The sequence below is a fragment of the Fusarium sambucinum genome, chromosome I (genome assembly GCF_050947815.1).
Source record: "Fusarium sambucinum isolate potato_lamoka chromosome I, whole genome shotgun sequence".
Lineage (NCBI taxonomy): Eukaryota > Fungi > Ascomycota > Sordariomycetes > Hypocreales > Nectriaceae > Fusarium > Fusarium sambucinum.
The window spans coordinates 5982243-5996681 of record NC_139294.1 but is presented as its reverse complement, the minus strand read 5'-3'; the positions used below and the strand labels follow the sequence as shown (position 1 = coordinate 5996681).

The following is a 14439-nucleotide window of genomic DNA, read 5'->3' as shown; positions in this document are numbered from 1 at the left end:
AATAATACTTACTTACTCACCAATTGCGAAAATGGGTTGCTGTGCTTTATGTCGAGCCCCGTGGGTAACTTTATGATCTTATAATAAATTTGTGTAATATGGCTCTTTGAACATTCTGTTAACATTGCTAAAGTTCAGTAGCGACGTAGAGTCTACTAGAGCGTGTCTTTACTCGGTTACCACCTTTATCATATATGAAAGACTGTAGACTAGTCAATCTAAGACTGTTGTCTCTTTATATCTAGGTTAAAGACAGTACCTCGTTGACTTTACAAAACGTTGGTGACATCACAGACTTCGGATGGAATAATTCGATCCGAGACCCCTTGTAGGAAAACTTTGCGCTAACCAGTTCTGGACATGTTCGAAACCACAGTCCTCGACGCGAATCCAAACCGCGTCTGGACGTATCTTAAAACAAAAAGAACATCTTTGCAATCATCATAGGCTCGGGAGTTTGCCGCCTTCAAGACTCAGACTGGATGTAAAGTTCAGAGCTAGTTAAGTCAGCCAGTCTTTTAAGATAATGCTACCGTTGCGTTGTGTGATGATGTTATTCCTTTGATGGGTTCGCTTCAAAGTATGACGACTTTGATGATACTGTTCATACTGACTGTAAAAAACAAAAATACGAGACCACCGATGACTAGTTACTGATGGGGATGTCTTCCATTGGTTGAGATTTGAAAGTGAGATCAATTAGGCGCTGGTGCCTAAAATATAGAACCGAAGGATTCGATTGCATGAGTAAATGCCACTCACCTACTTCACTTATAAATGCGAACTGAGTCCAATTCAACCACCAATGCAAAGTTCCCTGAAACATTCAGTACTTCTAAAATGGTTTACCTTCCACCTGCGATTCCGGGAGATCGCCTCACGGCGTATCTTGTCACGGAACTGACAAACGACGAGCTAAAGATCATCAAATCAGCTTTTGAACTTGGTGCTTGTTCCAAATTCTCACCCCTACTCGAACTCAAGATCGTGCGCGCACCTGAAAACTATTGGGGAAAGTCTCATCAATACATTCGCGCCAAAGAGAATGAAGCTGGCAGAGAGGAGGCCTTTGCTGTTATCGATGACGAAGCAAAGGAAAGAGGCGCTATCTGGTACATTGATCAATTCGCCGACCAAGAACAGGTTGAGGATGGCGAGGCTGAAAGCACCGATGTTGTCTTTAAGATCTTGATCCAGACTGAAGCCCTTGCTCTGGCTCAGGTCAACTACGCCATTGCCAATTCTAGTATCGGAGAGGACCTCGATAATTGCGCTGTGGATCTACCCCTCACAAACGACTTCCATCAGCCGGATCTGCATGATTGTGGTGGATTCAATTGGGTCGAGCAGCAAAAACATCAGGATGCATGGGTCACGGCGGAGCCTGGAGAATACGAGGAAAGCACTGATGGTGAGCATCGCAATAATTTCATGCCTCGTCCTGACAAGGTAGCAAGACTCAAAGAGGATGTGGCTCAGAGTGTTGGACTTGTCAGCTCCTGGTCGATTCCCGGCGAAGCCAGGCCTATTGAGTATGAAGATGGGACGAAGAAAGAGTTCCCCCCGGGAAGTGTTGTACTACAGCAGAGATATGACCCTGACTTTCCCTGGCCAGAGTATCAATGGCCAGAGGGATCTTCGTAGAGTGATGGCGGGTGCTCGTTTCATATACGTGTATGCAGTCAATTCTTCGTTCTCTTAAATAGAACTTCAATAGCATTCACAAATTGACGTTGAAGTGAAGTGGAGTTTTGCAGGTGGACGATATGCAAGCAATTGAAGTGTGCAAAGAAGCATCATACACAAAAATATTCCCAACACTCGTTAAACTGAACCTCCACTTGCTAACCAATCCCCCCAACTATTCATTGTGGCTAGTGGACCTCGAAGCAACTTCCTAATGCTCTCTGCTCTTCAACAGAAGCTCGTAATTGGGATCAGGAGAGCACTTTACAAGTCAGCATCAAGTCTCGCATGGTGAAGGTTCCGGCGTAACTTACAAGAACTTCGAATTCGATATTCGGCGGTCGGCTAGCCCCATCGCACAACTTAATATCATAGTTCATCAAGAGTTCGGACATGATGAGCTTGATGTTGATGGCGCTGAGGTACCTTCCAGGGCAAGCGTGTCGTCCAAAACCCCATGAAAGATCTTCTCGGCCTACACTAGAGTACTGGTACTTCGCCTCTTGCCCAGGACCTTGGCGCATCTTGTAGAAGCGAAGGCCATCAAAGTCACCAGGGTTTTCGTATAGATCCTTATCTGCGTGGATCGAGCAGGTGTTGATCTCTAGCTTGGTACCTTTGGGGACGAACGTGCCATCTGGGAGTGTCATGTCTGCAATCGCTGCTCGCTGGAAGGTGGCTAACGAATGTTAGCGGGAGTCAATGTAACGGCTGGTGATGCACCTACAGAGATCGGGGGAGTGAAGCCGTTGGCTCTCCTTGATGAAACTGTCAAGCTTCTCCATTGCCAAGATTGAATCCCGACTGAAGTTTCCATTCGGGCCTCGAGGCAGGGACTCAACCTCCTGTCGCAGTATGGGAACATATTCCGGATGAGTTGCAAGATCGTAGATAGCTTGTGTTGTGGAAGAATAGGTTGTGACAGTACCAACAGCAATGAGATTCATCTGGTGAACCAGCTGCATCTCAATGTCGTCGGCCATTGGCGCATTCTTACCATTACTCAAATGGTCCAACATCGTTGGAGGATCTTCCAGATTTCCTCCTTTTTCTTGCCTCTCTTTCATGGATGCCATCACACGTTTGCGACCCTTTGCCCATTGATCCTTGATAGCAGCTCGTTCCGGGATGAGCCTGTAGACGAGCGGTCGGAGCCATGGGTGCCACTGCTTCAAAGCTCGTATGCAGTCGAAGCACGCCAGCACGTAGCCGGTGGATGCCGAGAGCCATTCTTCGTCCTCACTGGCAGCTGTACCTTGGAATGCACGAGCATTGTTTGTTGCAACGAGGCGGAGTACTCGGTCATGGACTTTCACTGGTGTCCAGTCTGTCTTCTCGTCAGAAGGCTCAGGGAGTATCGACATGATTTAGAAACCCACCTTTGTATAGACCCATAACTTTGGGCATATTCTTGCGTACCATCCCATGGAGTAAAGGTGCAAAAGCGGCTATAAAGATTAGTGTCAATGACCTTGTTCAAGCAGTTCTGGATAGGGACTCTTACGCAGTGATCCTGTGAGATTGGCTTTGATGGCATGGATGACATATTCTGGTGGACCTCCGAAATATGTGTACTCGATTTGCATGTCCTATTTGGTCAGCCCAGAAGCTTTCGAGTGGTTGATCAATTTCACTCACGTTATCGATCGAAGCTTTGAAGCTGAGGGCGGGATGGCTCTTCAGTGTATCTAGATAGCTTGGAGGTATCACGAGTTTGAGCCCTGTGAATGTTTAGTGTTGGTAGCGAACTGTCAAGAGACTTCCCATACCGTCTTGTGTATCAAGGCCAAAGACTTGGTTTTTGAACTGATTTGTTAGTGCCGTGGTGTAGAAAGTAGGAGACTTAATTTACCTTCTTGTACCCTTTCTCCATGACCTCGCGTGGGTTGAAACAATACTCGAGAGCACGCTTCCTTGCATTTCCGATCTCATCTTGAAGTAGGATCGGGACATTGGGAGCCTTGCTACGACCGAAGAAACTCACAATGGCCACAAGTATCACAGCCAAAGATGACACCACACCAGCCATAAAGTACCGGCCTAGGGGATGATCAATAGTCTCGCCAATCCATCGGTCGAAAGCAAGGTGAAGTTCTGTAAAGGTAGTGCCTGTCATGGTGTCGCATGCGCATGAGGTTAGGTTTGTTGTCCTTCCACGTCAAGTGCAGTTATGCAACCGTGGAGTTCAAAATGCGAACTTCCAAGACTTATATGCTGAACAAGGCCCGTATGGGAGTATTGCTTGGTCATGACGCTAGGTATTGTTCCAATGGTGCGGCTCGGCTTGAACTCACGTATTCATGAAACGAGGATCGACCATTCCACAATGTCCGTTCTCCTATTGTCATCGAATGCGGGATCCTGATTGCTTGACCAAAAGTTTGTCAGAGTGTGCGTTTATCTCATTGGCAGTCAGAATTAAGTCACTGTGCATTGATGCCAGTTGTTGGCTGCTGGGTTGTGACGCTAAAGCCATTGGAAAGGTTTGTGGCTGCGACAACAATACTGAGCGTCTCGTTAGCGGCCAAACCAGAACGCTTTGACAGCAATCAATCTGCAAAACTGTAGCAGTGGAATTGACGGAAGACTTGTCAATCAAAGATTGAACATGAAATCGGAAGTATTCAAGTCCGAATGCCGAAGTTTGTCATGCATATATACATCGTCAGCTTCACGCGTGTCAACCAACGTACCAATGCATGGAATTACAGTACAGCAATAGCCCCAGCTGCTGTGAGGTCAACAAAACACATTATTCATTACAATCGTATACTATAAAACTATTCAATGTGACTTCGACATTTTTTTCGCCTGCTTCTTGTCGTGTTGCTTGTTAACATGCTCCACGTCCATGTCCTTTCCGACGGCAAGCAAATCTCTCCTAAGAATAGCTCTGATATGAGCAGCCGCGCAGACAAACCACAAAGCAACAAGAACAATGGTCAAAGCTGAGGCAAATGCCTGGATACCTCGCGAATTGAGGTTCTTTCCCACGTTGATAGTCGCAAGAGCAAGTCCAACGTTGGGGAAAATAAGTGCCCACCATGTCAGACTAAATTCCATGCTGCGGACACCTCGAAGAACTGACAGGGTCGAAAGAGCGGAGAACCATATGGCCACGAGCCAGATGAAAAGGCCTACAGGGACAGACATTCCATACCAGAGTTCTCCGATAGGGAAGCTTAAACTGCCAAGGAAGTCATCTGGTAAAGAGGACTTGGCTTGTGTTCCGAGTGCGATGAGACCAGCGCATGTGAAGGCTGCAATTGTTAGTAAGATGCCGACAAAGGGTGGGAATTAGCTTACCTGTAGGTCCAACAGCGATGAACATGCCCGGCCTCTTAGACGGAGCGGGCAATTGATGCTGGATCAGACGCGACAAATAAACAGCGTAGATAAATAGTGCAAGCATCCAACCAAGTCCTTGTCCCATGAGACCTGCGACAATGATCTGGATTGCGCTCCACTGAGGCTGACTGCCCGCTATCTTGGCAGCTAAAATACCAGTAACCAAGAATGGATAAGCGGGAAGGATCCAAGCAGGTAGAGCCTCAGAGATGTCGAGTCTCTCAGTCTCAAAGATTATATGGTACTGAGATACAGCGACAATCATCTCACAAGCGTAGTATATCCAGAAGACTACCCTCATCGCGGTGACGAACCATTCTCCCGTAGCAGGACCTCCATAAGATTGTGCGCCATTGAGGATCAAGGCAATTGAAACCCAAAATGAACCGAAAAAGAATGACTCGGATGGATGATGCAGACTTGTCGCAAAGGCTCGTGGTTTGATGCAGAAGCGCGCGATCATTAAGCAGGTAAATGTTACGAATAGAACAAGATTCAGAATGAAGACAACTTTGCCAATCGCCTGCAGTCCAGTAAAGGTGTACGGTTGCTCGCCTAACAAATTGGCCAGACCACCTGTTGACATTGTGCAGGGAAACCATTGCCAGGTCACTCGCACGACTCGATCTTTTAGACGTAGCGGAGGCTCTTGATCGCCTGGAAATGCCTTTTTGCCGGGATCAGCGCCCAACTCGATATCGACGTGGTGGCCATTGAGGTTTCGCGCGTAGCCATTTTGGTGTTGGGTCGCGTGCTCGTGATCGTCGCTCGTAGTGTCGTCGTTATTGGGAGACATTTTGTCGTCTCTCGATTCGAAGCTATTTTTCTGTATTTTACAAACTGGGCTACGTTCAACTATTATATCTTGATAAAAATTAACAGACGATTTCTTCCTTGTTTTTACATGACTTCATCGTCCTTGGCTTCGTGACGCAAGCCAAGGGGAGCTAGGATGCCGTCACCCGTGGGCCAAGGTCCACATGATGGAGCAAATGGTAATTTCAGATTAGAGATTTTATTAGTGGTTTTGCGGTACTGAAGAGAAAGAAAGTTTCAGGCCATTACTAGCTGGCTGGAGATGCCGATGCCTGGAACCTTGATCGGCAATAGCGGCGGCATTCACGATCCGGCTTAGTGGATATCAATCGTAACAACCACACTAACCTAATCACCTTCGTTGGCGATGAGAATCTGACATAGCACACATTGAAACTGAATGGCTACTTGAGTCTTGAACGTCTAAAAACATACTTCGACGCCCTAGATGGTTTCTAGTTGCTGGGAGTCGCAATGATATCTTCCCTTTTTGTGCCGCTCATGGATCCTGTAGTGACTACCACCCTTCTCTTATTCTGATCCTGGATAAACTTGATGGGTCCTTCAGGAAGACTGTCCCCAGGCAACGCCCAGTTCATGTACTTCCGAAGCCCTTCATCGAGCCTTGGGGTCATTCCAGGCTTGTACGTGAACTTCCCTCCATACTCAGTTGGTATGTTCTCAACATCGAGATAAGGCGTCAGAGTTGACAGCGAATCCTCGCCAGAGGAGACTATGATGAGTTTGGCCGCTGTGCGAGGATCAATAAATCTTGACAATATGCCCCAGATCTTGCCAAAGTATGCCGGTGCGTTCATAACCTAGACTCGTTAACACATGGCCTTGAAGTTGCTTGAGGTACTCACATAACAGCGGTCCACCATCTCTGGAAAACAGACGGCCAAAAGCTGGCTGACATCTTGCGCATACCCCTTCAACGACCAAGCTTGCCTTAAGCCAAAGTTGCCAGCATTGACCACATAGACAGAGCTGACAACAGACGGGCTTTGTGCTTTGCAGTCCGGCATTGATGCACAGAGTGGTAGAACAAACCGCGTCATGTAATCGTGATAAACCATGGTGTGCTGACTTTTTTCCGTGGCAGTCTGGCTTGCGTTGTATTTGGCCATGGATTCAGCAGTTAGTTGTCCGATGTCGAACATGCAAAGAGGTAGGCCGCGCTTATCTCGGCGACCAGACCAAGTGGGATACTAAAGAACGTTAGCGAAGAGAGTATGAAGAGATTGTTCTTAGAAGAAGATACCATTTTACGCGCTTCTTCAAATTCATCGACAGTGATGGTGTCATAGGCTTTGATTGCCTCCGTGTCCTTGCGAATGGCCATGGCTTCTTCATACTGGTTGAGGGCACCCTGAGGATCGAACCCGCGACCCTGCAAAAACCTCCTGATAGATAGTCAGTTTGTGCTTGAGATGTAAACAGAGAAGACGGAACTCGTACATGAAGGTTGGGTGATCATTGATACCGTCAGGTACGTCTCTTTCCTGCAATTCCTGACGTCGTTTAAGATGGCCTCGGTCTTCAAGGAACTTTATCAACACGCTGAACGAGCCTTGCTGTGACACTGTCGGAGTTATCACAACCGGCGGTTCGGTCTCGGTCTCTGTGGCCATCGTGGTGGTTCAGCAATGCGTGGATATGAGCAATGATCTTCCACGCTCGTGCCGACGTGACAATAATGAAGTCTCTGAAGTCAAGGTGTTAAATTTATAACTGAGAAAGAATGTGATAGAGTCATATACCTGTTTATGGAGTGGTGGTGATGGTACCTGTCTATGGGTGCCGCATCAAACGAGCGATTTAAACAGAATAAAATCAAGAAATTTTTAAGAGAGGAAAGTCATTGATTTTCTAGGCCCTGGAGGTTACCTAGTCGATTCCTTCATGGCAAATCTTGGAATATTGTCGATTAACAGGCCTTTGAAGGATTGCATGGCGGGTCAGCAGGGAGTCGCCATTGGCTGATTTGTATGTCGATCTACTCAGCTTACTCCCGAGCGAGATCCTTCGTTCTACTGATAACACTTGTTCTTATCTTGCCTGAGACATAATAATAATACCTTGCTGTGGCGGGATGTTTGTCTTCATAAAAATATGAAGCATCCTTCACAAATGACATTGTCCTCATTTGCCGAAAGTTCGTTCGCCTTGTTGAGCTCACTGTCATTGCGCACTGAACAAGATCGTCAGACCGACCTCCACATAATTAAGACATGCATACAGCGGCCATGCTCTGGCCTGCATGAATGAAGAATTTCAATCTCCAATGCATCGGCAGTGGAATGATTGGCTCGAGACAGAGGCTAGGGCAACCAAGATTATAAGAGCGGTCTATCTGCATTCAGGGATAAAAAGAACGAGATTTCCTTGACATTGTATCTTTTACATATCTTTCTACTAATGTATAACCCAACGCAGGCTGCCGCTTTTATAGTCTTTTATTAGCCCTCGCTTATTATTCTATCAGCTTTAAATGACTAGGTTTCTTCAATTTCGAAGCAATCCAAAGGAACATAGACACGAGGCTTACATTTCCCGCAACGACAGCCTCCCCATCGTCCCTCAATCTTTGCAGTAACACCGGATCCCTCAAAAGCTGCATGGAACTCTTCTTCCGGCGTCTTAAAAGGCTTTGGTATCTTGTGTATATGTTGATCGTTCCAGTCGTCATCCCAACGTCCCCTGAAGCGTGAGCCAAGTGAAGGAATTTCAGCCGTTACTCTTTTGAGCCCTGGGAACGCCCCTTCCCTCGCCTTTTGACCAAGATATATAATATCATCCCAACAGATCCATCTCATATCATCGCCCTTGATTAAAAGAGTCAAGTCGCGGATTGATGGTGTAAGCAGGTCCGTCAGGCAGGTCATTTGATGGTCAAACTTTTGTCTGTCGAGGGTACCTTCGGATACGTGTCGACAGAAACACAAGGGATCAAGGGTCAGAGAATTAAGATTGGTGAATCGACTGAGCTGCTCTCGTGTGATGATTGTAGACTGAAAAGCTGGAGGATCTCGGAGATCAAAGTATGATGTTAATCCTAGAATATGAGGTCCTGTGGATTCAAGCTTGAAATCGAGATGAAGGTGTTGTAACTTTTCTGAGTTGAGATATCTTAGCATCTTCTTGGGTGCAGCGTGATGGGCATGAGGCCGTTCGTCGCTGTAAGAGCCCGGCCCCTTGCCGGCGACATACGTGAAGCTTGTTATTCTTTTCGCCGTATGAAGTATCTTAAACAGCGGATGCACGTCGCTACACCCTTCTCGGAAAGACCATCCACGAATCTGCAACTCCTTGAGATTTTGGAGAACAATGTTGCCTTTCGGGTTATTGAATTCAGGACCGTAAGATGGGAACTCGGCTTGCTCAACACCTCTTAGCACTAAGATCTCGAGTTGGGGAGATTGTTGTAGGAGGAGAGATAGCCCAGGCCCGGCCACGCTGAACGTCACAAAATCGTCCGCCTCGAGTTTGAGATACTTGAGGTTCGTGAAACCTGCCTCAGATCCACGCTGCGTCAGGATCTTGCCAAGGAAATCGAGGTTTATCCCTTTATAAGAAAAACCGATGGTCAAGCCCTGTAGATTAGATGCCAAACCTAGTAGGGTATTTGTTTGGATATAACAAGGATCCTCCAGAGCAAGGCGATATGACATCGAAGTTCCAGCCAACCTGTCAGCTATTTTGTAAAGTACCGAGCGGCACTCATCCGTCATACGGCATGGCAAATGTAGAATCTTGACGTCTTGTGCCAGGTCTCTATCGCGATCCAGGACCTGCAACTTGTAACGTGTCGTTATACCACTGCCGACTAGGTGAAATAGTATAGGCATTGCGACTCTGCGACAGCGTTTGCTGGTTTGAGTAAGTGCTAGCAAGTCCCTCGGACCAAATCCGAACTCATATTCGTATGAAAAGTGAATCTCGGGATATTTGAGAGACTCTAGACTGTGGCAATGAAAGCAAAAGTGTGAAAACACATAGTTGAGAAGTTCGGTGGGTAGATCGTTGATGAGGTTAAATTGGGGATTTGCGCTGTTTTCCATGAGGACGGTTGATGGATGATGAGATGAATTAATTTACATAGAAGCTGATGCATGGTTTATATCTTCGTTTTTAGATCCTTGCCCATCAGAATGTTCAAGGATTTGTATCGCCAACCAACACCGTCTGACTCATGCGGCGGTAACCAACGCACGGATAGCCTCACAAAGTCTTTGAAAAATAATTTTTTAATTCCTTGGATTTATCTCAATTGAATTAGAGTAGGCTGAATAACTGTTCCAATTACTAGCTACCTTTATATAAAACATTAATATTAATTAATATTGGAGGGACCGTCTTACAGGGATCTTCAGCCACAGATTGCGCACCGCTGTGATCTATTATTTTTATGATCCTTAAGCTTTTGCCCAGGCCTTCTCAATTTCCTCTAGGTTTTCAACAAAGGTTAATCTGTCCGCGCAGATCAAATTTTCAACAATGATCAAATCTAAGGTTCTCTCAAGACAAGGTTTCTTCCACGGCGTGACTCTTTCGGCATGAACCTTATGATAGAGGTTATAAAGGAAGCTTCTGTCACGCTGAAGACAGCAGCAACTTCTTCCTCTTGCAACCTCAGTCAACTGGCAAGCCAACATCGCCCAACCAACCGCTGTGATCTATAATCCTAGAAATACTTTCCCCAACGTGGCTCAACCCAACTAAGCTCTAGGAATGAGAATGGATTTTGGTACGCTTGAGTTTCGTTTCCGAGTTAACTGGTATCCACTTTGAACTGTCATGTCAAATACGTCACAGGAAACAGGAACGAAGGTGGTTATGGTTAGTTAGTTGGTGTAGCAACACTAAGTCTCAGGCTCATGGTGACGTGCTCGACTCTGGCGACATGAGCATATATGAACTTTTTCAAACATTTCAATTCCTCAAATAATTAGCAACATTACAAATTCAATTAGTACCCAAGAAATATCACCTTGACGAAAATCAACATGTCAGCTCTTCGTGCTTATCAACCTCTCTTTCGCCGCGCCGCACAGCGCACAGCGCCTACCATCAACACCACCACTCGTCGCTTTCTCAACTCAGAATCCGCACCAACACTTTACTCAGCACGCGCAAAAGCAATTGGTGCTCGTAAAGGCCGTATCGAAGGCGAGAACCTCAATGTCGAGCTCACCATGGCCAAGGCCCTCGGTGGTCCTGGCGACAAGGGCAAGACGAACCCAGAGGAGCTCTTCGCCGCTGGCTACGGAGCTTGTTTCCAGTCTGCCATGAACGCTTGCGCAGCCCAGATGGGTATCGAAATGCCTACCAATGTCGAAGATAGCGTGGTCGATACGACAGTACACCTTGTGGGTGATATGAAGTCGCTGGATATGACTCTACGCGTGGACATGAAGATTATGGTCAAGGGCCTGGAACAGGAGGAATTGGAAAAGGTGGTTCAAAAAGCGAAGGCCGTTTGCCCGTATTCTAGGGCTACAAAGGGCAATGTCTGGACAAACTTTGAATACGTCCAGGGTTAAGTGCGAGCCGCGAGCGGTTACGTGCATTGGTATCTTGAATACAGAATATTAAACATCTTTAATTACGCGATGAGGTCAGTTGATCTGTGAACGAGAAACCATATACTTGAAAGAAACATTGTTGAAATTTGATCTGCGCGGACAGATTAACCTTTGTTGAAAACCTAGAGAAAATTGAGAAGGCCTGGGCAAAAGCTTAAGGATCATAAAAATCATATACTTGAAAGAAAACGAACGCAAACTCAGACAAGGTTGGTCACATACCAAAAGAACGACATAGGCCTCTGAATCGGCTAGATCCCTGAATCATCCCAATCCTCACGAATCAACTCGGCTCCCTTTTCACCAATCATGAAAACAGGCCCAACAATATTAACATCAGGCAAGACAGGTATAATACTGCAATCAACGATGCGAAGGCCATCAACACCATAAACTCTGAGACGCGGATCCACAACACCGCCATCAGCCTTGGGGAGCATCTGGTTAGTACCAGAAGCATGCCAGTTTGGAATGCTGTTCGCCTTGACATAATCGAAGATGGCGTCTTCATCATCGTCATCTACAGCTGCACCGGGGCTCACTTCCCCATGGTTTGCACCGTAGGTATATCGCGAGAGGGCAGGATGGGCTAAGATCTTGCGAAGATAGTGGAAGCTTCTTATGGCAATTGCTCGGTCTGCATCATGAGTGTAATACTATGCAAGAGTTAGGACGTGATAAACTACGACGGAAGGGATATTTCGTTTTTATGGACTCACATTGGGATTGATCTCAGGAGCCATCATCATTGAGGTACCCTTGAGTGAAATATTGCCACGCGATAAGGCAACCATACTACTCGCCGTCAATGAGATATAGGACTCATTGGCAAGCGGCTTGTAGTAAGGTGTTGGTCCAGACGGATACCATGTTGATTCAAAGAGATACTCAATATGCGATTGGTCTCCGAGGCCGGCTTCTACCACGGGTCCTGCTCCAATCTCGAACAGCTCTTGTTCGGAGAGTCTTTGGAACCCATTGGTGATTCCACTTGGAGCTGTGTATGGACCGGTGCCATTACTGTAAAATTCCTATCGGGCGTCAGCGAAATTGCTTTGCGTTCCTGGACAAACCATTACCTCTTGAGCTGCCTCTAGCAAAGTAAAGTCTGATGACAATTGGGATGACGAGAATTGGAGATCATCCTCCACTCTCGCCATTATGCTAAAGACACTATGATCATTCAAGCTGTGAAGGTTAACGGGTGAGACTGGAAATATTTGGACGTATCTTACTTTCGGCCAATGTTCTCATTGATAAGAACAGGTTCAATGGCAAACTTTTCAAGCTCAGACGAAGGACCAAAACCCTACATTCTTGAGTCAGCGGCATCATTGGTACTCGGAATCGCTCACTAACCGAAACCATGAGAAGCTGTGGTGATTGAAAAGCTCCCATAGAGACAACAACCTCTTTGGAGGCGTGCACCTGATGTGTTCTCCCAGTAGGATGATCCATAAATCTGACTCCAGTAACTTTTGGTCTGTCACTATCGGTGTTTGACAAAAGTTGTTGGACTGGCGCATAGTACAAGACATCAAGATTCTTCCTGTTAAGCGCTTGCTTCAAATACCCGTCATAACTAGAGCTACGCAAAAGATGCTTGTCGAGTGTGGCTGTGCCTTGTTTGACGCCTGTACTATTCCCAGTGTTGTAGTCCTCGACAATAGGAATATTGGCAGCTTCGCAAGCGTTCATAAAGGCGATGCCCGTTTCTGGGACATAGCCCTGGTATGCGATTTCAAGGGGACCATTCCCATAAGCTGTGCTGTTGTAGGTCTTGTAAGTATTGTCAAATCCCTTGGATTCATTCTGAGGGTTAAAATGGGTGCCCTTTGTTGTTAGTCATGGTTGTACACAAGTGAACTTGACTCACCTTGATAAAGAGAGGGTAGACATAGTCCCATGACCACCCTGGATTCCCTCTCTTCTCCCACAGATCGTAGACTGTAGATGTACCACGTCCATAATAGAATCCATTAATCATGCTACTCCCGCCCAATCCTTTGCCGCCTGTTTCAGTTAGCCAACACTATCCAGATGAAGAGACAAGGTGAGACAAACGATGATAGGTAAGGATTCTTCCGTCGAGACCTTGCTGAGGTGCTGTGTCGAATCTCCAATCAATGGGCGAACCTGTTACTTATTAGCATTTAGTCAATACCATCGCGCTCAGGAATACCTGTTATCAGCGTATTTCCGCCCAATGGCTTATATGCTGCAACGACGTTTGGATCTGGCCCAGCTTCAAGAACAAGAACACGAAATTTTCCCGATTCGGTGAGTCGGTTTGCCACTACGAGGCCTGCAGTCCCACCTATAATTCTGGTCAGCACAGAGCCTCGAGTTGGAGTTGAATGTCTTACCTCCAGCGATGATGAAATCATACTCGTCTTGAATCACAGCCCTTTCGATGCCTTTGATTGGACGAGCCAAAGTACCGTAAGCACAGAGGAGGCCAATCGTTAAAGTGAGTGTAGAACTGAACATGATGAAGCGAAAGTATTCGTGAAAAAACGAATGATGGTGTATTGACACCTGGAAGTTGCAAGAACGGTAGAACGAAGACCTGAAAGACGGGCACAGGCTACTGTTATGTGACTGTATGACCAGGCTGACATGGTGTGTTGACTTGTTGGAAAACGCGGGACGTCATCCTGATCTCTGATCTCGATTGCCGATGAGACACGACTGGAAGGAATCAGTAGCCTGCATACGGGAGGCTCGGAGAGCAGACAATATTGACTACCCCGCATCACAATTCCTTGTTTTGGTAATTTAGCTACTACTAGTGTAAGCCTTGCGGAAGCCGATATATGCTTAATCCTATTACATAGTATAGCTCAATGACGTTTTGCCAAGGCGTTATCACCGTTTCGAAGCTTCGGGCATAAAGTTTGACGTTGTTCTTGCATGCATGGACTGGATTTCACGTGGATGGGTAGTAATGTATAGTTCTAAATTCGCTTACACCTTCCATAGCCTACTATTGATCATAGAG

General features: G+C 46.4%; 7 protein-coding genes across 7 annotated transcripts; 2 read left to right on the top strand and 5 right to left on the bottom strand.

The window, feature by feature from the left end:
- Positions 1-840: 840 nt before the first annotated feature.
- Positions 841-1644, top strand: FSST1_004652 (uncharacterized protein; the record flags this gene model as incomplete). The annotated part of the gene is made up of 1 exon (XM_083230849.1): positions 841-1644. One exon carries the CDS (start codon positions 841-843, stop codon positions 1642-1644), a length of 804 nt encoding a protein of 267 aa, XP_083088082.1.
- Positions 1645-1897: 253 nt separating this feature from the next.
- Positions 1898-3802, bottom strand: FSST1_004651 (cytochrome P450; the record flags this gene model as incomplete). The annotated part of the gene is made up of 8 exons (XM_083230848.1): positions 1898-1948; positions 2001-2365; positions 2414-3013; positions 3066-3134; positions 3191-3275; positions 3325-3407; positions 3456-3492; positions 3539-3802. 8 exons carry the CDS (start codon positions 3800-3802, stop codon positions 1898-1900), a joined length of 1554 nt encoding a protein of 517 aa, XP_083088081.1.
- A 668-nt stretch (positions 3803-4470) lies between these two features.
- FSST1_004650 (voltage-dependent anion channel) lies at positions 4471-5830 on the bottom strand (the record flags this gene model as incomplete). Its single annotated transcript, XM_083230846.1, has 2 exons — positions 4471-4946; positions 4993-5830. 2 exons carry the CDS (start codon positions 5828-5830, stop codon positions 4471-4473), a joined length of 1314 nt encoding a protein of 437 aa, XP_083088080.1.
- A 475-nt stretch (positions 5831-6305) lies between these two features.
- FSST1_004649 (SEC14 family lipid-binding protein) lies at positions 6306-7484 on the bottom strand (the record flags this gene model as incomplete). Its single annotated transcript, XM_083230845.1, has 4 exons — positions 6306-6671; positions 6717-7061; positions 7115-7256; positions 7312-7484. The coding sequence occupies 4 exons, from the start codon at positions 7482-7484 to the stop codon at positions 6306-6308; spliced, it is 1026 nt and encodes a 341-aa protein (XP_083088079.1).
- Positions 7485-8348: 864 nt separating this feature from the next.
- On the bottom strand, positions 8349-9914 carry FSST1_004648 (uncharacterized protein; the record flags this gene model as incomplete). Its single annotated transcript, XM_083230844.1, has 1 exon — positions 8349-9914. The coding sequence occupies one exon, from the start codon at positions 9912-9914 to the stop codon at positions 8349-8351; it is 1566 nt and encodes a 521-aa protein (XP_083088078.1).
- A 945-nt stretch (positions 9915-10859) lies between these two features.
- On the top strand, positions 10860-11396 carry FSST1_004647 (OsmC/Ohr family; the record flags this gene model as incomplete). The annotated part of the gene is made up of 1 exon (XM_083230843.1): positions 10860-11396. One exon carries the CDS (start codon positions 10860-10862, stop codon positions 11394-11396), a length of 537 nt encoding a protein of 178 aa, XP_083088077.1.
- A 293-nt stretch (positions 11397-11689) lies between these two features.
- On the bottom strand, positions 11690-13928 carry FSST1_004646 (glucose-methanol-choline oxidoreductase; the record flags this gene model as incomplete). The annotated part of the gene is made up of 9 exons (XM_083230842.1): positions 11690-12094; positions 12158-12469; positions 12518-12626; positions 12674-12747; positions 12798-13271; positions 13315-13451; positions 13503-13574; positions 13621-13755; positions 13805-13928. 9 exons carry the CDS (start codon positions 13926-13928, stop codon positions 11690-11692), a joined length of 1842 nt encoding a protein of 613 aa, XP_083088076.1.
- Positions 13929-14439: the final 511 nt, after the last annotated feature.